The 26408-nt window shown below is 46.5% G+C and overlaps 1 protein-coding gene across 4 annotated transcripts in view; it reads right to left on the bottom strand.

The window, feature by feature from the left end:
- NDST2 (N-deacetylase and N-sulfotransferase 2) overlaps positions 1 to 26408 on the bottom strand; it is a 266023-nt gene that overhangs the window by 223597 nt on the left and 16018 nt on the right. The window contains exons 2-3 of one of the 4 annotated variants that reach the window (XM_075072989.1): positions 11875 to 12031; positions 9415 to 9973 (exon numbers count right to left, since the gene is read on the bottom strand). The exons of 1 other annotated variant lie outside the window; for it this stretch is intronic. In XM_075072989.1, the coding sequence (XP_074929090.1) occupies positions 9415 to 9432 (18 nt within the window). In that variant the 5' untranslated portion in view covers positions 9433 to 9973; positions 11875 to 12031. Of the gene's footprint in view, positions 1 to 9414; positions 10406 to 11874; positions 12032 to 26408 lie in introns of those variants that run through there. 2 more of the 4 variants (XM_032778293.2, XM_075072990.1) reach the window with 2 other exon arrangements.

Genomic DNA, 26408 nt, shown 5'->3' with positions numbered 1-26408 from the left:
GGCACATGACTTATGAGGAGAGGCTGAGGGAACTGGGCTTATTTAGTCTGCAGAAGAAAGAGTGAGAGGGGAGTTGATGCAGCCTTCAACTATGTGAAGGGAGGTTCCAAGAGGATGGAACTAGGTTGTTCTCAGTGGTGGCATGATGCAGAACCAAGAAGTGCTGGTTTCAAGTTGCAGTGGGGGAGATCTGGGTTGGATATTAGGAAACACTATTTCACTAGGAGGTGGTGAACACTGCAATGGTTACTAGGGAGTGGTGGAATCTCCATGCTGACCAAAGCCCTGGCTGGGATGATTTAGTTGGGTTAGTTTCTTTTGAGCAGGGGTTTTGGATGGATGACCTCCTGAGGTCTCTTTCCAACCCTACTCTTCTATGATTCTATAATGCGAGATATTGTTTTCACTGAGGTCTAACCTAGTAAGCAAACGCCCAGTGCCTTTTAAACGTCCAGCGTTATTCCACACCATTCTGCACTAACTCAGCCTGTGGTTGACGGTCCGTACTGTGTCCAGGCTACTGTGTATGGCTTCATGAGCCATGGGAGCAAAGAGTAGGTCGAGTCTCTCCGGGATCATTGATGGCATTTGAACATCACAATGGTTATTTTGCAGTCTGAAAGAAAGTTCCTGCTTGCAGCTTTCTGAGCAGATGTGTCCTTAAAGATGCACACATCATGTACCTTTCCTGAATCTAGGTTGATGTTGGTGAAATGGCCCGTAATCCACAGCACTTGCAAACTATTGAGGAAGTACTCCTTTGATTTAGTACTTTTTGGTAAGGTGGTCTGATGCCAGATAGGATATGTGTTCTGTCTATGGCCCCACCGCAGTTAAGGAACCTCATTGCGGTTAAAAACGTCCGCTATTTCTGCACGTTGCCAGAGTCACCACCTTTTAGCAGACATTGTTAAATGGCCTGCAAACTTGGATCCAAACAGATCCACAGTAGATTTACCCACTCCAAATGATACCCACTGCAGTTGGCATTGCAAGTTCCACAGATTATCCCACTCCATTCTCCCACGAGCAGTTTCGTTTTAGTATTGCTGCGCTTCAAGGCTGGGGAAATCTTCACACAGTTCCTGGAAGTGGTCTTACACATTCGAAGTTCTGCAGCAACTGCTCATTCCATAGCTGCAAATGATGTGGTCCCACCAGTCAGTGTCAACCGTGTCAAGGTGATTGTGTCTGTTCCAGGCAACTGCAAATTGCTCCTCTCTGTGTCTTCCACGAGGGCTGCTGGTTGGCTCACATTGTTTTAGCAGCAGTTCCTGTACAGCTGTGTAATACTGCAGGATATAGGTACGAGGTGTTTGTAATGCTCGCACACAACAGTTTACAGGTGAGCAGGGGGTCATACTTACCATGCTATGTGTCTGCACAGTAGCCTTGGTTATGAAAAAGGCGCAAAAAGGCTTGGTTTGGTTGCTGTTGATTTCAGGAAGGGAGGGAGGTAAGTGATCATGGGAGGCTAATGCCATGTTCCCATACACCAGCGCTAATTTTTTAGTCCATAAGGATTGCAACCATCAAACATTCCACTTGGTTCATGCACTGTGGAATATCTACTCACAGTGCAGTGCTCCATGCGTTTGATGCAAAGCCTGCTGTGAGGATGCACTCCCCTGACACAATGAGGCATAGTGTGACATGCAAGATCAACTTGCTAATTGGAGGGCTCAGCACTTACAGAATCGACTAACTTTCTAGCGTAAACATAGCCTACTGTGCTTTCGCTTGCAGTTTTCAAGTGCTTTACAAAAGGAGTAAGCGTTATCTCCAGTTTACAGGTGAGGAACTCTGGTAGATGGGGTGAAGTGCTTGCAAGGCTCACTCACGGGTCATCGCAAAGCTTGGAAGAGAGCCTAAGTCTTTTGATCCCAATGTAATGCCCTTTCCACTTAGACCAGTGGTTCTCAAAGCCGGTCTGCTCGCTTGTTCAGGGAAAGCCCTGGTGGGCCGGGCTGGTTGCTTACCTACCGCATCCAAGGTTCAGCCGATCACGTCTCCACTGCTGCGGTTCGCTGCTCGGGCCAATGGGGACTGCTGGGAAGGGGCGGCGCACATCCCTTGGCCATACGGCTTCTCGAGCCCCATTGGCTGGAGCAGCGAACCACGGCAGTGGGAGCCGTGATCAGCCTGAACCTGTGGATGCGGTAGGTAAGCAAACCAGCCCTGCCACCAGGGGCTTTCCTGAACAAGCAGCGGGCGGCTTTGAGAACCACTGCATTAGACCATGGTGCTTGACAATATAGTATTGTCTGACTGCTTCCTTGAAACTTCATTCTTAGTCTCCAGCCTAAGGAGAACTTGCCAAATGCGGAATAAAACAGACACACTCCCACCTGTTGAGGACTTCCCTTATTCCACTCTGCCGTCCTTGTCACGCAAACAGAAAGCGAAGACAGAAGTCTGAGTGACGACAATACAATGTTATTGGGTTAGTTCCAAACAAGCTATCCATAGCTTACGGGCCGGCAGGTCTGTTCCAGTGTTCTGTCCCAGCTCTGCACCGCAGCTTTACCCAGTCCCTCTTCCCAGTCCGACGACACTAGGGTGAACCAGACACGCATAGTCGTGAAAAATTCAGGACAGGGAGTGCAGGGTAAAAGAGGCCTATGTAAGAAAAGACCCAAAATCAGGACTGTCCTTATAAAATTGGACAATCTGGCCACCTTAGACACCACAGAGCCTTGCCGTGTCCCATTCCATTTCCACTCTTCTTCTTAGCAGGCCGAAATATACCTGCAATGCTGCCCTTGTCCCACCCCTTACAACTTATGGTCATGTTCCAGTTGGGGAGGGTTGTGGTCTGACGCCTTCCGTCACATTCTTGTTTGTATCCATGAGAGGAGTAAGGGGTGAGGTTATTTCTAGCAGGCCAGGCTTTCTTTTGGCTTCAGTGTTTCATTATGCCTGCTCACCTCCCTATCTCCCTTGCCCTCCCGACTAGCGATACTTTGACCGTGTTGAGCTGGAGTTGAAGCAGTGATCATATTGGCGCACAGTAATATATACATCCCACATTGCCAACTAACAACTTAACTAGATCCTTATTTATCAGGTACTAAACACCCATCTTTGGTTGTGGGAATCAGAGCAAGTATATGATAGTTCAACTAATGTTTTTAACAATATAGTAAGATCCTTGTTCATATTAATTGTATAAGCTATAGAATTAAAAAAGTCAACCCAAAATTCTGTCTAGGCTGGACAACCCCTATATACTAACACACTCAACTGCATGAGCAAACAGACTGCTTAGGAGAAATTGCCACGAAATGTTTACTTAGAGTGTCTTGTGGAGGAAAGGGGATGCCGGAAGAGAGGAAGATAAGATGCTTCGCTGAGGCCAGAGGTTTTATACACAGCTGAGCTTCCATTTAATCTATTTAATAAGAACTTCATTTCTTGGCTAACTCCTACCCTTATAGCAGGTAGGATCTATATCTTTTGCGATGACAACATAAACTGCATACTCACTTCAGCGTTCAGGACTTCCATATATCTAGCTTACCCTGACTGTTGTAATGATTTATAGGCTGGTCTTTCCCATTATAAATGTTTCCAGATCTTTAGTGCTTGAAAATAGGTACTAAGTGTGAAGTTGTTATTTTGTGCTTATATTTGACTAATATCACTCTATGTTTTTTATATGTATTTATCCTTCTCAATTATTATAAAAATTATGTCTGTGCCCACCCCTAATCATTTTCATTGTCCTCCACTGGACTGTCTCCAATTTGTCAACATCCTTTCTGTAGTGGGGAGGCCTGAAACGGGACTAATACTCCAGCGTGTGCCTCACCAGTGTCGAATAAGGAAATAATCACTTTCCTCAATCTGCTGGCAATGCTCCTCTAATGCAGTCCAATATGCCGTTAGCCTTCTTGCAACGGCGCAACTGTTGATCTATATCCAGCTTCTCGTCCACTGTAATCCCCGTCCTTTTCTGCAGGACTGCCACTTAGCCAGTCGGCCTCAGCCTGTAGCAGTGCATTGGTTACGTTTAGAGGTGAGTAACAAGGGTGATGTCCTGGTGGGCATCTGCTCTTGACCACAAGACCAGGAGGAGGTAGACGAGGCTTTCTTCAGACACTAACAGAAGTTACAGATCACAGCCCTGGTTCTAATGGGGACTCGATCACTCTGACATCTGCTGGGAGAGTAGTGTACAGACAATCCAAAAATTTTTGAAGTGGTGTGGGACAACTTCCTTCTGCAACTACTGGAGGAACCAACTCTTGGGGCTTTTCCTTCACCCTCTCACTTCCCTTGTCCTTCTTCGCATGAACAGAGAGCAACAATACCCGAAGTCCAAAGGCGCAAACAATTCGATGTTTATTGGGGTGAACTTCCAGCAAGCCATGATTTCAGTTTACTTCCTTAGTGTCCCCCTTCCCAGCTCTGACACCACAGAGCCTTGCCTGTGTCCCTGTTCCTTTCCATCCCCTTCCCATTTCCCCTTTAGCAAAACATGATCCCAATTCCCAGTCCCTGTTCCCATCCCCCCCCCCTTTTAATTGACTGCAGACTATACGGTAAAACCTGTGTTTTCTTAGCTATTTCTTAACCATTATTTGCTGAAATTTAACTAACCACCTAACATACTGTAACATGGTTATTTAACCAATATATTCCACCACCTCATTGTTTACATCCAACAAAATTATACAGCGACAGAATAATCACCACCAGACAGAGACCATGCAACAACATACAAAACAATACAGAGTGAGGATTTACTACTACATTTTACAGACATAAGGTTGTTCCAGCTGTGTCTATTATAAGTGAGTTCTTGCCAGACGGATGCGATTAAACTAAGTTTTCTTTTACATCTTCTAGGCTCTTCCCTTTCTCTGGAGGTGATAGGAATAATCAGGACAGGATTGTATTCCTATAGCCCAATAGTACCTTATTTCAATGTGACTAGTTTGGAATGTGAGGATGTGACCATACACTTCCCAGCTTAAGCTGCCTAACTACATCTGGTTGAAGGCCTTAGCCTGTCACAGTAAGAGAAGCCATTACACAGACAGTGATTTTGATTCTCTCTTTTATATCTCTTAAACTAGCTAAGTGATAAGAATACACCTAAATTCTTAAAAGTATAGGCCTTGCAGACAGCCTGAAATTCTATATCCTAACACTCTACCCCCTTTTTTTTTCTTTTGGGATCTCCCTGCCCAGGTATCCTGCTGCTTACAAAGGGAACACTTTGTAGGAGAATTAAAGTAGTGGTGCTAATATGAGGGGGAAAGGAATCCAGGAGAGCTGGCTGTATTTTAAAGAAGCCTTATTGAATGTGCAGGAAGAAACCATCTCAAGTGCAGAAAGAATAGCAAATATGGCAGGCACCAACTTGGTTAACAGAGAAAGCTTTCAGTGAGTTAACCACAAAAGGAAGCCTACAAGAAATGAAACGTGGACAGATGACTAAGGAGGAGTATAAAATATTTCTTGAACATGCAGGAGTGTAGTCAGGAAGGACAAAGCACAATGGAGCTGAAGCTAGCAAGGATGTAAGGGTACATTAAGGGTTTCTACAGGTTGTGAAAGTTCCTCCTCTACCTTGGTGGGTCCTGCGCTTATTGGCAGATTTGTTCACCTCAGTGATCTTCCCTCTTGTGGAACCCACAGTCTGGGTCAGCTCCTCCTGTGTCTGATCAGGAGTTAGTTTTGGGGGAACCCAGACCCACCCTCTACTCCAGGTTCCAGCACAGGGCCCTGTGGATCGCAGCTTGTCTATAGTGCCTCCTGAACAGCATGCAGCTACAACTCCCTGGCTACTTCCCATGGCCTTCTCCAAACCACTTCTTTATCCTCACCACGGACCTTCCTCCTGGTGTCTGATAATGCTTGTCCTCCTCAGTCCTCCAGCAGTACACACTCTCACTCCAGCTCCTTGCCTTCTTGCTCCCAGCTCCTCACACATGCTCCTTCTCCTCTGGCTCCTCCCTGCCTGACTGGAGTGAGCGCCTTTTTAAACCCAGGTGCCCTGATTAGCCTGCCTTGATTGGCTGCAGGTGTTCTAATTAAAGTAGCTATCTCTACTGCCTTCTAGAAAGATCTTAATTGGCTCCAGTGCCTTTTAAGCTGGAGCACTGCCGTTTGATTACCAGTATACTAGGTTTGTTTAGCCTGGGGCTAACATACCTGTTTCTCAGTACATTACTGTAGCCATCTGCGTTGCCCATCACATATCCCCCCCTCTCACCCTAGGGTTGGGCAACTTGGACCGCAGTGTGCTCGTGAAAGACCATCAGGGTTGCCGTGGTGGGATCCAGCCCTTGTGATAAGAGGAGGCTGGTTGAGGACAAGAACCACCTGGTGACCCTTGCATTCTTTCCTTATTTCTCTGCATCCACTGAAGGGGCATGGTCAGTCACAAGAGTAATCGCCAGCCTAAGAGTAATAACGCAGCGTCTCCATAGACCATTTGACAACAAGGCATTCTCTCTCGACTACTGCATACTTCTGTTCTCTTGGGAGCAGCTTTCTGCTTAGGTAGAGGATCGGTGTTGTTCTTCTCCAATCATTTGCGACAGAACCGCCCCAACCCAACCTCGGAAGCATCTGTTGCAAAATAAATTCCTTGGCAAAGTCCGGGCTATGAGGATGGGTCATTACAGAGAGCCGTCTGAAGGTCTATGATGCTCTGTCTGCTGCGTCGATCCACTTCACCATGTCTGGAACTCAGGCCTTCACCAGTTCGTTAGAGGACTTGCGCCTACTGGCGAAATGGGGAATAAATAACGGTAGTAGCCTACCAACCCAGGAACGCACGGACTTGCTTCTTTCGGGTCGGCCGGGCCAGTTTTGATCGCCTCTAGCTTATTAGTTTGGGGCTTCACTATACCCCTTCCTACAATTATCTCAGGTACTTAGCCTTGCTAGTCCTATGGCGCATTTAGCATTAGCGTGTGAGCCAGCGCTGCTTAAGTGTGTTACAGCCTCAACTTTCTCCTCTCCAATGGTTTCCCCAGTCTGAGTATGGATGATGACTCATCTAGGTATGCGGCTGCATATAGTATGGGGCGCAGCAGCTATCCATGAGGCGCTGGAATGTAGCGGGGCCCAAAAGGGAGACTGTGTACTGGAATAGCCCGTCCGGTGGAGAACGCTGTCTTTCTTTAGCTTCTTTGGTCAGGGGAATCTGCCATACTCTTTTGTCAGATCCAGTGTAGTCAAGAATTGGGCACTACCAGTTGTCAGCCCGTTCTCGTGCGTGATTAGCTATCTCTACTGCCTTCTAGAAAGATCTTAATTGGCTCCAGGTGCCTTGATTAAGCTGGAGCAACTGCCATTTGGTTACCAGGGTACTAGGGATTTGTTTAGCCTGGGGCTAACATACCTGTTTCTCAGTACATTACTGTAGCCATCTGGCCTTGTCCCATCACAAGGTATGTAAGCAACAAGAACGTGGTCAGGGAAAGTGTGGGACACTTACTGAATGGAAGAGGCAATCTAGTGACAGATGATGTGGAAAAGGCTGAAGAACTCAAATGTTTTTTTTGCCTCGGTCTTCATGCATTGTTATTGCTCCCTGCTGTGTGCTCCATAATATCTGTGAAACAAAGGGAGAAAAGTTTTGGCGGGGTCGAGGGTGGAGACAGATTGCCTGGAAGCCAATTTTGAGCAGGCAGACACAAGAGCAATAAAAAGAACACATTGAGGAGCTCTCTGTCTCCGTGAGGCTTTGAAAACCCGTTTCAGCAATGAGCCTGAGTGATGTGACATTTATCTGTGTTGTTCCTTACCAAATTGTCCCCTCCATTGCATTTTCTCTCCTGTAAACTCCACCCCCACCAATCACCATGTGTTGAATGAACAAAGAGCCTTTTCTCCTCAATACATTAAGTTTTATTATGCACACACACACAAACAGCAAAGAAAAACCTGGGGCAAGAGGGCTGATAACGCTGTGTGGGGAGAAACAAAGACAGCTTCCTTTACAATTGCACTGCAATAACAATCAAAGGTGTGGGACTGGGCACCTTCTGGTCCTTGTACCCTCCCTGGTGTTGAGCGCAAGGGATACCGAACTTCCCCCCGCCTCATAGGACATTTGGGGGAGGAGGATGTAGAACTGGGCGATGATAGCAACAGGTTCAGCAGAGACTGCAGAGGGACTCCAGCATCCAGCTGTCTTTCTTGAACCTCAACCAGATGCCTCAACATGTCTGATTGCTCCTTCATAATCCATAGCATCTCTTCCTGCGTGGCATGCTCGTGCTCCCTGCATGCTCTCCTGTCCATGTCCAGGTTTTCAGACAGTATAATCCTCCATACTCTGAGCTCCATCTTGTCACTGTCGGAGGTGCACATTAACTCATTGAATACGTCCTCCCAAGTCTTCTTTTCCACCTTCTAATCTGGGAAAGTGTCTGCCCTGGTCTAGAGGATGCGCCGACAGACAAGGTTCAAGCTGTAATGAATGCAAAGCACAAGGGTAGCATTGACAGTGCATACATTGTTTCTGGTGCGAGGTAGATTTTTTTTTTACTAAAAAACCCATTCCTCAATACACTTCACTGCAATCCACAACGTAATCACAAGCACTGGCTATTGCAAGAATCGGTTTGCTGCTTCAGCCATGGTGAGTAAGGCCACAAGGCGAGAGGTATTGTGCTGCTGCTTTTGTGAAGACATCCTTGGGATCACAGGTTGGAACTTGAGAAAAGTCCCCTTTCCTCTAGCAACCTGGATGGTGCTTGAGGACAGGCATCAGTGTAAAGCCCCCCAAATAGTTTGTTTTTCACAAAAGCAGCACTAGGTCAGGGTGGGAAGGAGACAAAACAGGAATCTGACCCCCCCCCCCCCGCTTTTTTTTCCAATGCTGTTTGCAATACATGGTGATCCCTTCCAACCACAACCATGGCACGTTTGGGAAAGCATGGTTGTATGACTCAGATTTCACCAAACGGGGCAGATTACTTATTGAACTGTTTGTGGTTTAAGGGCTAGCATTGAAAACTTCCCACATTTCCCCTAGGTGATCCTATGTGATATCACTCTCCTCAAGGTAACAGAGGCTGCAAGGGAGCAGATGCTGCAAGCATCTGGGAACAGACCTGGTCTTTATGCTGCAATGCTGTGTGTTGCAATGATGCCAGCAGAGTTAATACTGGAGTGGTGCAGGAAAGTGTCCTACTGTGGTGGGTGAAATAAGGCAGCCCTTCCCAGAAACCTTCTGCAAAGGATTGCAGAGTGTCTCCATGAGAGCTTCCTAGAGATCTCCATGGAAGATTCCCGTGCCATCCCCTTGCACATAAACAGTCTTTTTCGGAGAGCACCCTCTGTGTAGATGGAGTGGCCACTGATACCGATTACACTTACTTTTTTGTTTAGATTAAACAAATATAATAGCACGTAACCCCTACAGTTTGATTGGAAACATGTACTCACCAGAGATGACTTCCCCATCACCACGCTCTACCGCCAACTGATCCTGTGAAGGGATGGGCTCCAGGGTTAAGAACAGTTCTTGGCTGTTGGAAGAATCGATCCTCTGCTTGCCTGCCTCACAGTCTCCTCCTCCTCCACATCAACAATGGCCTCCTCGCTGTTGCTCAAGGTCGCTCAGGGCTCCTGGTAGGTATCCACAGAGCGTTTTGGGGTAGTGGTGGGGTCACCACCGAGAATCACATGCAGCTCCTCATAAAAGCGCCATATCTGTGGGGCAGAACCAGAACGACTGTTCACCTCCCTTGTCTTCTGGTATGCTTGCTGAAGCTCCTTTATTTTCACATGACACTGCTGCGTGTCTCTGGTGTAGCCCTTCTCCCCCATACCCTGTGCAATCTTGGCATAGATGTCAGCATTTCTTCTGCTGGATCGGAGCTCTGCCTGCACAGACTCTTCTCCCCACGCAGCAATAAGATCCAAGACCTCCTGTGTACTCCATGCAGGAGTGCCTTTGCAGCCTTGAGTCTCCATGATCAGCTGCGCTGGTGAGCTCTTCACACTGATCAAACAGGAAATGAAAATTCAAAAGGTCCCGGGGCCTTAACAGGAGAGCAGCTGTTTCCTGTGTACCTGGCTGACGTGCAGTGGAGTTGAAAATGCTCTCCAGAGCAGTCACAGAAGAGCACTGTGGGACAGCTCCTGTAGGCCAATTCATTCAAATTATGCAACAGAGTGTCTACACTATCCCCATGTCGACCCACGGATGTCAAATCAAGCACTACACCTCTCGCAGAGGTGGAGTACAGAAGTCGGCTTTACAGGCCACTTAGGTTGGTGGAAGGGACTCAGCAGTGTAGACACATACATTATTAAATCAACCTAATGCAGGTTATGTCAACCTAACTTTGTAGTGTAGATCAGGGCTAACCAATGTTCCCTTTAATGTTTCCTACACATGTTCGGAATGGATTTTGTTATGTGCACCAATATGGAGGTGATGTGTGACACATTACCTCCATATTGGTGCACATAACAAAATTCATGTGGTGGGGCCGAAGGGTTCAGCATACGGCAGAGGGCTCCAGCTGAGGGGAGGGCTCTGGGGTGGGACCGAGGATGAGGGGTTCATGGTGCAGGAGGGGGCTCAGGTCTGGGACAGGGGGTTGGAGTGCGGGGGGAGGGGATGAGGGCTCTGGCTAGGGGTGCAGGCTCTGGGGTGAGGCCAGGGATGAGGGGTTTGGGGTGCAGGCTGCCCTGGGGCTACAGCTCTCTCCCCCTGCAGAAGCACCTGGACTGGTGAGGGGAGAGGGGTGCCTCTCCCTGCTGTGGCAGCTCTACGGCTGGGTTGGGACCAGGGGATGGGTGCCTCTCCCCCAGCTGCAGAAGGTCCGAGCTGGGGCTGGGTTGGGTTGGGGCTGTGAGAGGGGCGCCTCTCCCCACTGTGCAGGTCCGAGCCAGGGCTGGGTTGGGGTATGGGAAGGGCCACACTTCTCCCTCAGCTGCAGCAGGTCTGGAACTGGGGGAGAGGCATCTCTCCCCCCCATAGCCCTAAGTGCCTGTGCGGCGATTAATAGGCTGCTGAGCAGGCGCTCAGCTTAGAGGGAACTTAGGTGCTAACCACTACTATTGTTATTATTGTTACTATGGGGGCTAGAACTGAAGTGGAGGGACCCAATTTCATTTCCAACAGGGTGGCTGCAGTCAGAAATGTCTTAAGCATCAGGCCCATCTTTCTTAAATCACAGGTATAGAAAATACCAGCTGCTCCCTCCCTCTCCTCAATACACCCCTTCCAGCTATATCTGCATCTTTAACAAGACCAGTGCTGTACAGGAGTCTGGTAGAGGGCAAATATACTGGTCACTGGATGAGTCGTTTTCTGTTCTCTGAGTGATCAGAGCAGGGGCTGCACTAGGAACCTGCTAGAACCAATTAAGACCGGCAGGATAATTAAGACACCTGGGGCCAATTACGAAACTGCTAGAATCAATTAGGACAGGCTAGCTAATCAGGGCACTCGAGTTTAAAAAGGACCTCACTTCAGTTTGTGGCATGCATGCGGGGAGCTGGGAGCAAGAGGCACGAGGAGCTGAGACTGAGAAGACATATTGCTGGAAGACTGAAGAGTACAAGCTTTATCAGGCACCAGGAGAAAGGTCCTGTGGTGAGGATAAAGAAGGTGTTGGGAGGAGGCCATGGGGAAGTAGCCCAGGGAGTTGTAGCTGTTGCACAACTGTACCAGGAGGCACTCTAGACAGCTGTTGTCCACAGGGACCTGGGCTGGAACCCGGATTAGAGGGCAGGCCTGGGTTCCCCCCAAACCTCCCAACTCCTGATCAAACACAGGAAGAATTGACCTGGGCTGTGGGTTCTACCAGAGGGGAAGGTCTCTGGGCTATTTCCCGACCCACATGGTGAATCTGTGAGGCAAGCAAATCTGCCAATAAGCATAGGACGCACCAAGGTAGAGGAGGAACTTTGTCACACAATGCTTGGCTGATGTCTTCTGAATCCCAGTAGCAGCAGAGGTTTCTGCATGGGATGGAAGGATTTCAGCTACAAATTTATCTTCTAAGCTGCCTAAACAAAAAGTCTCAGTTTTCATCTGCAGCCAAATCTAAGAAAGGAGGTACGAGAATAAAGATACAGAACAAAAAGCTATTGTGCACAACAGCCATATGTTATAAAAGGACTGTCATAAAAATATTGCCAGTGTGAATAGAGAAAATATTTGGAGTAGTCAGTCTCTTTCAGTAGCATTAATTTCACCCCAGTACATTATAAAATAATCCATCAGCCTTAAGTAACAGCTATTGTCCCAGCCTCTAAATGCATTCTGCTTGGACATTTCCATGAAATGGCTCTTCTTCTCTCTTGGTTTTCACTGTGTCCCCCCAACACCCCGTAGGCAGACTTAATCTAACATGCCTCATGTCACATCACTGGGACTGTGAGATAACACCAGTCAAGGAGCTAGGGAGAAAACGTATATAATTGACAAACACTGGCTGAATCAAGAATAATGTGGGACAGAAGCATATGCTAGAACAGGGGTTGGCAACCTTTCAGAAGTGATGTGCTAAGTCTTCATTTATTCACTCTAATTTAAGGTTGTGCGTGCCAGTAATACATTTTAACGTTTTTAGAAGGTCTCTTTCTATAAGTCTATAATATATAACTAAACTATTGTTGTATGTAAAGTAAATAAGGTTTTAAAAAATGTTTAAGACGCTTCATTTAAAATTAAATTAAAATGCACAGGCCCCAGAACGGTGGCCAGGACCAGGGTAGTGAGAGCGTCACTGAAAATCACCTCATGTGCCACCTTTGGCACGTGTGCCCTAGGTTGCTTACCCCTGTGCTAGAATGAACAAGCCTGTTCTCTGCCCCACCACAGCTCCAACCAGTATACCTCCAGGCTGGCCAACAGTATCCCCTGTTGTTCCAGTGTTACAAAGCTCTCCTAAATAGACTCACTCTAATCTGGTCTGCTGTTTCAGCCTGGATCCCAACACAGCCCTCACCAATGAACTTCAAACCAAAACAGTATCACACCCTGCTAAATTCCACTAAATTCCACCTTTCACTGCAACAAGGCTCAGGCAGTGGGGACAGGCTGACAACCCCCAAGTGACAGCAAAGAATTAGGCAAAGAAAACATTTACAAGGAACAGCGATAGATAGGCTTAGATCCAAAATCTGATAAATTTTACTTCTCTTTAAATGGAAGATAAACTGAATGAAAATTCAGTGTGTGCCAGTTGTGCCAGTTTTGCCATAACCACACATTAAGACTCAATCAGTTAAGTTTATTGCAGCATTTAAAAATACCTACAAGACAATCCATGGCTTTCCTCAATACTGCATCATGAGATAGCTAATACAGTCTGTGTGCTTCAGGGAACCTGGAAGGATGCTGAAAGTGAAGAATGTCCAAGTAATCTTCTTGGAGATTCTTCACGTCTCATAAGTAAAGGAAGACGGAAGGATCCTGGAAGTGAATGGCTGGTTAGGTACGTGTTGCAAGATGGAGGATTCTGTGGAACATTGGTCCACCCTGTGTGACGTCAGGGGCTGCACAGTTTGGTAGGCCTTCGCCTCATCAGAAAGGGAACCCATCTGCTAGGGGACAGGCTGGCTAGACTGGTCAAGAGTGCATTAAACGAACAACAAAAAGCAAGGGTGAAAACAGGAAACAAATGAGCACTTATTTAGCATAAAATCAAGATGCAGAGAGAAAAATTAATCAAGACACCAAAAGATGTAAAGAAAAGAAATTCTTTAATTGCCTATACACCAATGCTAGAAACCAGGATAATAAACAAGAGGAACTGGAATTGCTTATTTATGAGCATAAATTCACCCTACCTTATATTACCAAAACGTGAACAGAGGATTTGCATGATATGAATGTTAATATCAATAGTTACAACCATTTAAGGAAGGATCAAGTGAGCAAAAGAGGAGAGATAGCAGCAGTCTATTTCAAAAACAATACTACTTATTTCCAAGTCACTGGCAATTTGGAAGAAAGTGATCTAGAATGCTTATGGATAAGTGTCCTAACAGGTACAGCACAAAATGGGATATTAGCTGGTGTGTGCTACAGACCACCAAATCACATTAGAGAACAGAATGACTGGACCCTTAAGCATCCAAAGTATTGGGGCGGGGAGAAAAAAAAAGCTGCGCTAGCATGTTGGACTTCTGGGGGTCTCGTGCTGACAGTACTAAAACATCCTCAGAATTACTAAAAATTGTATAGCTATACTTTTTAAGTCAAAAGATGCTGAATCCAATACAGAAGATTTCTATAGTAGACCTCATCTTGACAGACAGAAATTCCTCTTTATTTTACAAACACAATTGGATTTGCCACACTGGATCAGGTCAGTGATCCACCTCGTTCAGTATCCTGTCACTTTCCCACCCCAGTACCATTTGCTTCAGAAGGAAGTTCACAACACTCTACAATAGACATTTATGGGATCATAGCCCGCAGGAAAGATTTTTCTCCTAATCCCCAACAGTTAGAAGCTGGCTCACACCCTTGGTCGGGCTAGGCCCTTTCCAAAATTCTTGGGATCTTTGTTGTTGTGGTTTTGTTTGTCTAAGTATTTATAGAGCATTGGATATTCTTGCATTCTGCATAGAGGTATAATCCCTTTTTTGAACCTGCAAATATCTTGGCCTCAATGTTACATTGTGTCAATGAGTTCTACAGACTGTGTGCTGTGTGAAACATATTTCCTTTTATGAGGCCTTGGCTACACTGGCGCTTTACAGCGCTGCAACTTTCTCGCTCAGGGGTGTGAAAAAACTCCCCCCTGAGCGCTGCAAGATACAGCGCTGTAAAGCGCCAGTGTAAACAGTGCTGCAGCGCTGGGAGCGCGGCTCCCAGCGCTGCAAGCTAATCCCCATGAGGAGGTTGAGTACGTGCAGCACTGGGAGAGCTCTCTCCCAGCGGTGGTGCTGCGACCACACACTCACTTCAAAGCACTGCCACGTCAGTGCTCCCGCGGCATCGCTTTGAAGTTTCGAGTGTAGCCAAGCCCTGAGTTTTGAATTTAATACCTTCCAATTTCATTTACAATCCCCCCTCTGCCAATAACATATCTATTCTTAACTTACATCACCACCTGATGTTAGAAGTCTTCAATGTCTTCTCTGCAGAGAAGCTATTTAAGAAGTATCTATCTGTAACAGTCTGTATCCCTATGTTCACCCCTTTTACAAGACTACGACAAATTTTGTGCAAACTATGCCGTGTAAGGTATCGTTTGAAAACTCACGATTTGCTGTCCTGGATAAAATGTGTGTGGCAACACTGTAAAAGTTATAAGATTCTACTGAATGATGTTACTAGGGCCTAGTCTACACTACGAGTTTATGTCAAATTTAGCAGCGTTAAACCAAATTAACCCTGCACCCATCCACACAACGAAGCCATTTTTGTCAATATAAAGGGCTCTTAAAATCAATTTCTGTACTCCTCCCCGACGAGGGGAGTAGTGCTAAAATCTACATTGCCATTTCAAATTAGGGTAAGTGTGGCCGCAATACAACGCTATTGGCCTCCGGGAGCTATCCCACAGTGCAGCATTGTGACCGCTCTGGACAGCAATCTGAACTCGGATGCATTGGCCAGGTAGACAGGAACAGCCTTGCGAACTTTTGAATTTTATTTCCTGTTTGCCCAGTGTGGAGTGCTGATTGCCACAAGTGACCAAGCAGTCCCCGAATCAAAAAAGAGCTCCAGCATGGACCGTACGGGAGATACTGAATCTGATCTCTGTATGGGGAGATGAATCTGTTCTATCAGAACTCCATTCCAAAAGATGAAATGCCAAAACATCTGAAAAAATCTCCAAGGCCATGATGGGACAGAGGCCACAACAGGGACTCAACACAGTGCTGTGTGAAACTTAAGGAGCTGAGACAAGCGTACCAGAAAGCCAAAGAATCAAATGGACGCTCACGGAGGGAGGGGCGACTGACGACTGTAGCTATCCCACAGTTCCCGCACTCTCAAAAACCATTTGAATTCTTGGCTGAGCTCCCAAAGCCTGAAAGGTCAAAAACATTGTGCGGGTGGTTCAGGTATATGTTGTCAGCCCCCTCCCCCCCCCCCCATGAAAGCAAAGGGAAAAAAATCGTTTCTCGCCTTTTTTCAATGTCACCGTATGTCTACTGGATGCTGCTGGCAGACACGGTGCTGCAGCGCTACACAGCAGCATCCCCTTCCCTTGCCTTGCGGATGGCAGATGGTACAGTAGGACTGGTATCTGTCATCATCGTCCTGTGAGTGCTCCTGGCTGCCTCGGTGAGGTTGGCTGGGGCACCTGGGCAAAAATGGGAATGACTCCAGGTCATTCTCTTCTTTAAGTTTTGTCTAATGGAGATTCAGTCCTGCCTGGAATATCATGCAGCTGGAGGCTTCTGCCTCAGGCTGCTCTCCCAGTCAGCAGCACCACGCGGTTGGTGCCCTACCCCAGCCTACCCCTTGCTACCAGGGCTCACAATCAGATACTTAGACCTCTACATTTTGCTGCAAATAAAAAATTAAGCTGCCGTTTAGAACTGTCCCCCAACATACATATCCTGGGACATTTTGTATTTTACCAGTGTCAACCAAAGGCCCACACACAAATGGAGATTCAGTCCTGCCTGTGCTTCTATCCTAGTGCTTGTCACAGATTCCCATTTTCAGCTATAGGCTGAGCAAGTGCAGAATGGTGGTTCACTCTACTTGCTGTAAGCCAACCGCCCTCCCCTCCCCCTTTGATCTCTGCTTGCAGAGGCAATAAAGTCAGTGTTGTTTCTTATTCATGCATTCTTTATTACTTCATCACACAAATGGGGGATAACTGCCACGGTAGCCCAGGAGGGGTGGGGAGGAGGGAAGCAACGGGTGGGGTTGTTGCAGGGGCACCCCTAGAATGGCATGCAGCTCATCATTTCTGCGGGATGTCTGGGGCTCTGACCTGGAGCGGCATTTGCCTCTCTGGTTCTTTAGTAGGCTTGCCTGATATTCTAGGCAGGAGACTGACTCTCCATTAGACAAAACTTAAAAGAAGAATGACCTGGGGAGTCATTCCCATTTTTGTCCATGCGCCCCTGACCGACCTCACCGAGGCCGGCCAGGAGCACCCATGACAGCAGCAGATGGTACAGTATGACTGGTAACTGTCTTTGACCCATCAAAGCAGCAGATGGTACAGTAGGACTGGTAACCATCTTTGCTAACTTGCAAAGGCAAGGGGATGCTGCTGTGTAGCACTGCAGTACCGTGTCTGTTAGCAGCATCCAGTAGACATACGGTGACAGTGAAAAAAGGCTGAACAGGCTCCATGGTTGCCGTGCTATGGCATCTGCTCAGGCAATCCAGGGAAAAAAAAGGCACGAAATGATTGTCTGCCATTGCTTTCATGGAGGGAGGATTGACTGACAACATTTACCCATAACCACCCGCGACAAAGTTTTGGCCTCTTCAGGCATTGGGATCTCAACCCAGAATTCCAATGGGTGGGGAAGACTGTGGGAACTATGGACAGCTACCCACAGTGCAACGCTCCAGAAGTTGACGCTAGCCTCGGTACAAGGACACACACCGCCAAATTAATGTGCTTAGTGTGGCCGCGTACACTCAGTTTTATACAATGTTTCCAAAAATCGATTTCTGTAAAATCGGAATAATCCCATAGTGTAGACATACCCTAAGATATATTCAAAATCTGGGGAAGCACCCCAAACCAGTTTGTCAGAGACAAAAAGCAAACTGATGCTTAGCCAAGTGTCAACTAAATCAAATTGACTGTCACCTGGTTAAGTGGCCATTCTTTGGCAGGAAAAGGGTGTAAGAAATGTACATATTAGCAAAGAAACAGCTGGAGGTTCCCGTCCCTACAGTCTTTCTGAGTCCTGAACTGAAGCTGTAGATGATTCTCAAAGAGGAGGAAATGTATAAGAATGGGGAAGACACACCCCAAGTTATTCTTCCCTTTCTCTCTACCCATGGCTGCCACAACCCCTGAGAAACATAGTAACAGCTTTGGACTGAGGGAGGCATCCTGTCTGAAAGAAATTCAGCCAGTAAGACATGCTAAAACATGGTGAGAGAGACTTTTGCTTTTAATTCACTTAGCTTGTTAAGTTAGGGGCTAGTTGCATGTTATCTTATTTCTTTGTAACCGAATTCTGACTTTTATGCCTATTACTTGTAATTACTTAAAATCGATCTTTCTGTAGTTAATAAACTTGTTTTATTATTCTATCTGAACCAGTGTACTTGGATTGAAGTGTTTGGGAAACTCCATTTGAGAAAGCAGGATTTGTGCATATCATTTTCTATTCATAAAATAATGGATTTTACGAGAGCTTGTGCTCTTCAGGAGAGGACTGGGCTGTACAAGATGCACATTTATGGGGGAAAGTCTGAGACTGGGAATTTGCTGGTGTTACTCCACAGTGTAATTCAAGAATTTGCTGGCTATAGCACTCATACAGTACAGCTGGGAGTAATTTATATATTGGGGGTAATTTACATGCTGGTGGCTGTGTGTGAGCAGATGAGGAATGGTTGCTCTCATAGCAAAGCAGTGTAAAAGGCACTCCAGGCTGGAGAATTGAGGGAACACAGCTGTTCAACCATCCAGACTGTACCCTGGGTAATGTCACACCATCATTTTAGCAGGTCCAACTAAAAATGTAAGTTACTATATGACCACACCTTGGAATTTGGGACAAAGACCTAAGTGTAGGATATTGTTTCTCTCTAGTCTCCATTTTTTTCCCCATTGAGCATCCAGATTAACTCTGAAGAGCAGTTTGTGACTCAGTCTGTGATGAACAGTTCTAATAAATAAACAACAATCACCACCTGCCAGTAACAGAACCAAGGAGGGAATTCCGGGCTCAAAAGACACTTCCCAGCAGCGCACGTTATGCAGATAAGGTTAAAGACAGAACATTTTACAGAAAAGCCTCAGGCAAATGTCATTTTTCCATTTGATCCCAAAAAATAATTCCTGGCATGGAAAAGCTATCCAGGGCTTCAAAACAGCAGAAGTCAGCGCTGGGCAACAAAGTGAAAAGTTCAGCTACAAATCAACATCTCCTTTACTTCCTTGTAAAGACATTAAAAGAACACTTGTGCACTTTGACTTCTCATTCTACTCCCCACATTTTCCCTTCTCAGAAACTTGAGCTTAACATCTTTCCCTAACTGTTCTGTTCTTCTTCATTAGGAAACCATGTCTCTCCCACCCTCCTCCACTCAGCGTTCCTAATGGATCTGGTGGAACACAGCTGTGCTTACTTCCTGTTTTAATACACCAGCATCACCACCAGCATTATCCAGGGAAAATGGAATGGAGAGTACAAGCAGTCCTCGGACTTATGACATAATTGGTTCCTGAAAATCGCATCTTAAGTCAAAACTTCATAACTCAATTTTCCCGTAGGAACAATGTCAAATCAAGCGTCAAAAGTCAAAACAACATCAGAAAGTCGAAACAGGGTGTCAATTTATAAACATAGTAAGTGCCACTTGTCGTAACACAAATGTCAAAGTCGAGGACTTGCCTTTATGCTTATAAAATCTGCAGATGACACCAAGCACGTTGGGGGACAGGATTAGAATTCAAAACAACCTTGACAAATTGGAGAACTGCTCTGAATTAAACAAGATGGAATTCATGAAAGACAAATGCAAAATAACCCACTCACCCTCACTCACACCTCTGTGCCTTCTGCCACGTAACTCCTGAGGTCTGCAGCCCATCTCTTAATCAACCCACCATACCTCCACCCTTTCCTCCTTGAAGTTTCTCTTTAAATTGGCCTTTATTCCAAAGGCCTGCTCAAACCCTACTCCCACCCCTCAGCTAACAAACTTCTTTCCTCAGAAGAAGCTAAAATGAAGTAGTACGGTTAAAAGAAAAAAATCCAGAGAAATACCATGAAATTGGAAAGCTCCATAGCAGACTTTGCCAGTTAGTCACACTGTTCCTTGTTGCAATCCATCCTTCCCCCTGCCTTTCCCTTTGGAGGCAAGGACCATGTTGTTTCACCTGTCTGAGAAGCTTCTTGGAGCTAAGCAAATATTTTGTATTAATCTGTGGAACACTGGGAACAAGTTTTGAGCAAGTAATCTCCTGCTACATTGCAAAAAAGGCAATCCCCGATAATAAATCTGGTCTGTAGATTTAAAAATGTTATTAAAGCTAATGTTAAAAAAATTATATAGTACACAGTTTAAGAAAAGAGTGTCTGTACATCTGGGTATAGTGCTTAGATTATCCACAATACAAAGTTTGTTTTAAAAAGTCATAAGATACATATAGTGCATAATCACCAAGAACCCAAATTAAGGTGAATACATTTAAACAATACAGTTTAGATATTAGAATCCGAAAACTCAGGTATATCACTCATGAAAGTTATACAGAGAGTTGGTTGTAGAAAGCAAATATAGGAATGAGTGTAGATTGTCCCTCAGTAATTGAGCATTTAGGGTAGATTCTCCATTTGGAAAATATTTTCCCCACTGCACTTCTCACTGGCACTCCAGCTCATCCCTTCTGGTACTGCCGATGTCCAGTGATGTGTTCTATGTAGATGTCCCTCAGCCATTTGATGACGTCCAACACCATGAGTTGCCGCATCAGCCAAGCGTAGCGCTGATCAATTCTGTATTCTCTCAACACGGGTTTCTTACTGGGGTCTCATGCACCAAGGGCTCCAATGATCAGCGCATCTGTCTGAATCTGGTAAACCCTAGCTTTCAAAGTGTTGCCCAGGCTCAAAAGGTGGAGACCCTCTGGCCATCACAGAAGGCTGGGGACCTGTTCTCGAAGGGCACTATGACCTTCACCATGATGATCTTCTTCCGGTCCCGGCTGGTGATAATGACGTCCGGTTGCAGATGGCTGTCGGTTCCGGGGATGGAGGAGTCCGTGGCAACCTCCCCTATGGTTGGTGGGATGGCGCCGACCAGGCGATCTTGGATGGTTTTGTGTCACAACTGCCAGGCTCTGGAATGGGGCTTGCAGCTACATAGGATGTGGGGTACTGTCCTGTTGGCATAGCCGTACTTCCTACATAGCTTGTCTCGATTCCCGTGGCGGATGGCTCCATTCAGTGGAACGCGGTTGAACCTCCAGTCGGCAAATGGCGTGAAGCTGCCCCCCGGGAGGAAGTGGTTGCTGGTGTCCCACTTGCACGTCATCTTGAATGCCTTGCCCTGGTCTGGCTTCTGCTTCAGGTTTTCCACATACTGGCATCCTTCAGGGTCCTCTCCAGCACGGTTCTAGCTTTCAGAGTGAGGATTGTGTGGTCCATGTTCTTCACCTGTGGCACCAGGACTCCCAGCTCCTGGTGTTTCATGCACCACATCCAGCGGCAGCCGATATGCTTCTCCAGTTGTCAAGTAGCATTGCGGGCACAAGTTCAGAGCTAAGCAAAATCTCCCATCTCTTCCAAATTCATCTTCCAGTGAGCTGCTCAGGTAGATGGTGACATCTTGCTTGGAGCGGGTCCTTGCAATTCGCTTCTTCATGACATCCCACATGGCACTTTCTGCAATGTTCCTCACCCTGGTGTCCAGGCATGTCGGAAGGCGGAAGGCGTGAGTGATCACTGCAACATCACACAGATCACCCATATGAGGGACGCTGGCATCGCCCTGCCTGTGCGAGATGTACACCAGTTCATTGCTGGCTCTCTGGGGAAGAAACATGTACTTCTTTACTAGCTGCCTGATGGTGCTGTCTGCCTTGTTCAGAGGTACCATCATCATGACAGATCCCCTCCAGGACGAATGAGATATGGGGGATCAAGAAGGTGTCAAGGCATTGGTCTTCTGCCGTGGTACCAGTAGGGAGGAGTGGATCCTGGCCACATCTTGTAGGAACTCCGTGATGGTATCCCTCAAGTGTATGCTGGATGTGGAAACCAATGGGTATGCCGAGATCTTGGTATCCTGTCCTCAAGTAATATCATAGGTTCACCCTGGATTTGAAAAGACGTCGCCTGGACTGAGTCCCTTCTACTGCCATCGATATGCAGGGATGCACACTTCCTAACACTGAAGCGGAGTCCCATCCAGTTGGCAGCCTGTCTGGTGATCTCGAACATTTGTTGGAGATACTTGAGGTTGTCTGCAGTCAGGACCAGATCGTCTGCATAGGCCAGGATATTCATACCATTGCCGTACAGATCAAAACCGCATGGCTCGCTGCAGATGGCTTGTATGAGTAGCTCCATGGCTAAATTGAAAATGATGGGGTTGAGGGGACAACCTTGCGTCACACCACTACGGATAGGAATTGCAGGATCTCTCCTTCCACAGAGCGGATGGTGGTAGTGCAGCCTTCATAAAGTTCCTGGATCAGTTGGAGAAAGTTTTCAGGCATCCTGAACTCTCGCAGCACGACAAAAATGTGCTGGTGGAGCATCGATCCAAAAGCATTAGCCAGTTCAAGCCATACTATGGCACCTTGCCTTCGAGGCCTCCTGGCCATGCGGATGGCAGTTGGAAGGACTAAGTTGTGTTCATAGCCGCCTTCGTATGACATACAACCTTTCTAGATGGAGCCGATGGCTCCTCCGTTCTACACACTGCCTTTTCTGTAAAGCGTCTTTGCAAAACAGTGGTGAATAATTTAAAAACAAAATATGGGGCTGAGTGATAAAGTGAATTAGCATGTCTTTTCCATCTGAAGTCCTGGATTCAAATTTAGGCTAAGGTAACATATGAAAATTAAGTTTGGTCTCATTCCAGTTCTTAGTGGGCATCTGTCCACATTACAAAAAGATAACACAAGTGTCAGTTGCTGTTTAGGACTGGGGTAGGAACCAGCTGCATCAGGTCATAAACAAATGCAGGACAATACAGGCAGAGGGTTCTGCAGGTCAAAATTACAGGGAACACTGTAAATCTATTCAGAGTCCAGACATTTAAATCCCTTTAAAGGTGAGCTATAAAAGGAGTCTTCAGCAAAAGCAGAGATGGTAGGACTTGACATTTATGATGCTTCTAAAGTAAAAACCAAGCAGAAAAAAGCCTTCTCTTTACCAAACGAGGCAAACAAGGATACAATTCCAGCTTCTCTTGCAGCAACACCCCCCCACTGAGACAAATGGGGCCATCCGTACCTTTTAGAGCTATTGTTTCAGGTTGTTTACAAGCTTAAAACTACACTGCCCCTAGACGGTTTCTTCACAACTATTCACATTTAACAGCTAACATCTTGTCCTGTCTACACTAAAGTTTTAAAACATGTTAGTTACATTTTACCCAACACGTTTTAAAAATGCAGATTTTCTCTTAGTTTAAGCAAACCCATGGTGACTAAAGTGATGTCTAATACTTTTTTTAAATCAGAGGGACTCTCCTGAGAGGGTTTTGCAGTTTCTGCAACAGTTTCCTCCCTCCCTCTTTTCTATTTAACTAGTTTTATGGACTGAGACAGGTATGAAAAAGATGCAGTGCCACACGCAGCTACTTAAAGGGAAATAGAAAGGGGAGGAAAGGAAAGGCTGGTTTGAGAGAGAAAAAATAAAATTGCTGATTTGCACTAGGTAGGTTGCAAAAGGAGGGAAGAAATTATTGACTTGGGTTAGCCAAGCCATAAATTAAGCTATCTTGCTACAAATGTCACCGAACGTTTTTACTCTTCTAATTTTCTTTAGTTTTAAACCATCTCAATACAAGTTGGTGCTCACTGTATTCTAGCAAAGCTCAGCTGTCTGGATCCTTTGGGCCAATACCCTGAGCGTACCCCACTGCTGTTTCCACAATTGTGAGGAACAGAAGGCTAGATGCAGGAACTAATTCAGGGTAGAAATCACTTACTCCCAAAAGAAAAGGAAAAAAGGCAGCACAAAAAAGCCATAGCAAACTGAAAAGGGGATTGTACTTTCCTGTTACAAGATTTAGTGCTTGAGAGCCAGAGTTTAAATTGCTCATACCAAGGGCCGTCCTTACCCATACGCAAAGAATGCAGCTGTGTAGGGCAGCAGGGAATTTGGGGCACCATATTTCTGGTGCCCTGCACAGCTGCATGCTGCTCCAGCCCCTGCTCCGCCTCTTCCCCATAGCCCCGACCCCTGCTCCGCCCCAGCCCCACTCCCACTCCCACTCCCACTCCCCTGCAGGGGATGGACCTGCACTCACCGCACTCCCTGGGAGCCTGGGGAACAGAGTGGAGCGGGCTGGGGCGTGGTTTCTCCCCTTCCCCCCAGCCCTCTCCCTGTGAAAGCCTGGGGTTAGCTCCCCTCCACCCTCCCACCCACACAGGCCTGGGGCCCCCCACAGGGAGGAGGGCTGCATAGGGCACCAAAATGACTAGGGACAACCCTGCTCATATCATGCTGCAAAGCCAATGAGGAAAATCAACACATCAAAAATGTCTGTTTAATTCACAGCATGGCGCTTCCAGTAGTGTTTAACCTATGGTGTGCTCTCATCGTTACAGAGCTTGAATGGGTATGCATAGCGATGGAAGGATTAAAAAGCAGGTTTAGGAAGATCACTTCATTTTGTTTGTCTGTGTTTTGATCATCCATGTAACACAGATATTTGTGCAGATACTTCCAGTATCAGATAGACAACTTTGCACATACAGCTGGGGTAAGACTTGTCAGTACTTCTCCTGGGAGCTACAGAAGGCAAAATGAAATGAAACTCATTTAAGGAGACATCATCTCCCCAGTAAAGTCATTAGGCAGTATCATCTAATGGAATAAGAGCCAGTCTTGGAATCAAGATGCTCCAGAGCTCACATTTGTTGTATCATTATAGGTCTGTTACCAACCCTCTCCATGTATCAGTTTTCCCAAATACAAAATGGGGATAACTTCTCTCTCCTCACTGTGAGGGACTCTGTGTTGTGAGGGTAAAGAAAACAAGGTTACTTACCTTTGTAACTGTTGTTCTTCGAGATGTGTTGCTCATATCCATTCCATTTAGGTGTGTGTGCGCCGCGTGCACAGCCGTCGGAGAAACTTTTTACCCTAGCAACACTCGGCGGGTCGGTTGGGCGCCCCCTGGAGTGGTGCCACCACGGCGCCGCATAAATACCCCAGCCGACCCGGCCACCCTTCAGTTCCTTCTTGCCGGCTATTCCGACAGTGGGGAAGGAGGGTGGGTGTGGAATGGATATGAGCAACACATCTCGAAGAACAACAGTTACAAAGGTAAGTAACCTTGTTTTCTTTACCCTCACAACACAGAGTCCCTCACAGTGAGGAGAGAGAAGTTATCCCCATTTTGTATTTGGGAAAACTGATACATGGAGAGGGTTGGTAACAGACCTATAATGATACAACAAATGTGAGCTCTGGAGCATCTTGATTCCAAGACTGGCTCTTATTCCATTAGATGATACTGCCTAATGACTTTACTGGGGAGATGATGTCTCCTTAAATGAGTTTCATTTCATTTTGCCTTCTGTAGCTCCCAGGAGAAGTACTGACAAGTCTTACCCCAGCTGTATGTGCAAAGTTGTCTATCTGATACTGGAAGTATCTGCACAAATATCTGTGTTACATGGATGATCAAAACACAGACAAACAAAATGAAGTGATCTTCCTAAACCTGCTTTTTAATCCTTCCATCGCTATGCATACCCATTCAAGCTCTGTAACGATGAGAGCACACCATAGGTTAAACACTACTGGAAGCGCCATGCTGTGAATTAAACAGACATTTTTGATGTGTTGATTTTCCTCATTGGCTTTGCAGCATGATATGAGCAGGGTTGTCCCTAGTCATTTTGGTGCCCTATGCAGCCCTCCTCCCTGTGGGGGGCCCCAGGCCTGTGTGGGTGGGAGGGTGGAGGGGAGCTAACCCCAGGCTTTCACAGGGAGAGGGCTGGGGGGAAGGGGAGAAACCACGCCCCAGCCCGCTCCACTCTGTTCCCCAGGCTCCCAGGGAGTGCGGTGAGTGCAGGTCCATCCCCTGCAGGGGAGTGGGAGTGGGAGTGGGAGTGGGGCTGGGGCGGAGCAGGGGTCGGGGCTATGGGGAAGAGGCGGAGCAGGGGCTGGAGCAGCATGCAGCTGTGCAGGGCACCAGAAATATGGTGCCCCAAATTCCCTGCTGCCCTACACAGCTGCATTCTTTGCGTATGGGTAAGGACGGCCCTTGGTATGAGCAATTTAAACTCTGGCTCTCAAGCACTAAATCTTGTAACAGGAAAGTACAATCCCCTTTTCAGTTTGCTATGGCTTTTTTGTGCTGCCTTTTTTCCTTTTCTTTTGGGAGTAAGTGATTTCTACCCTGAATTAGTTCCTGCATCTAGCCTTCTGTTCCTCACAATTGTGGAAACAGCAGTGGGGTACGCTCAGGGTATTGGCCCAAAGGATCCAGACAGCTGAGCTTTGCTAGAATACAGTGAGCACCAACTTGTATTGAGATGGTTTAAAACTAAAGAAAATTAGAAGAGTAAAAACGTTCGGTGACATTTGTAGCAAGATAGCTTAATTTATGGCTT

Source organism: Chelonoidis abingdonii, chromosome 16 (assembly GCF_003597395.2).
Source record: "Chelonoidis abingdonii isolate Lonesome George chromosome 16, CheloAbing_2.0, whole genome shotgun sequence".
Taxonomy (NCBI): domain Eukaryota; kingdom Metazoa; phylum Chordata; order Testudines; family Testudinidae; genus Chelonoidis; species Chelonoidis abingdonii.
Note: the sequence above shows the minus strand (reverse complement) of the source record. Positions and strands in the feature narration are given on the sequence as shown.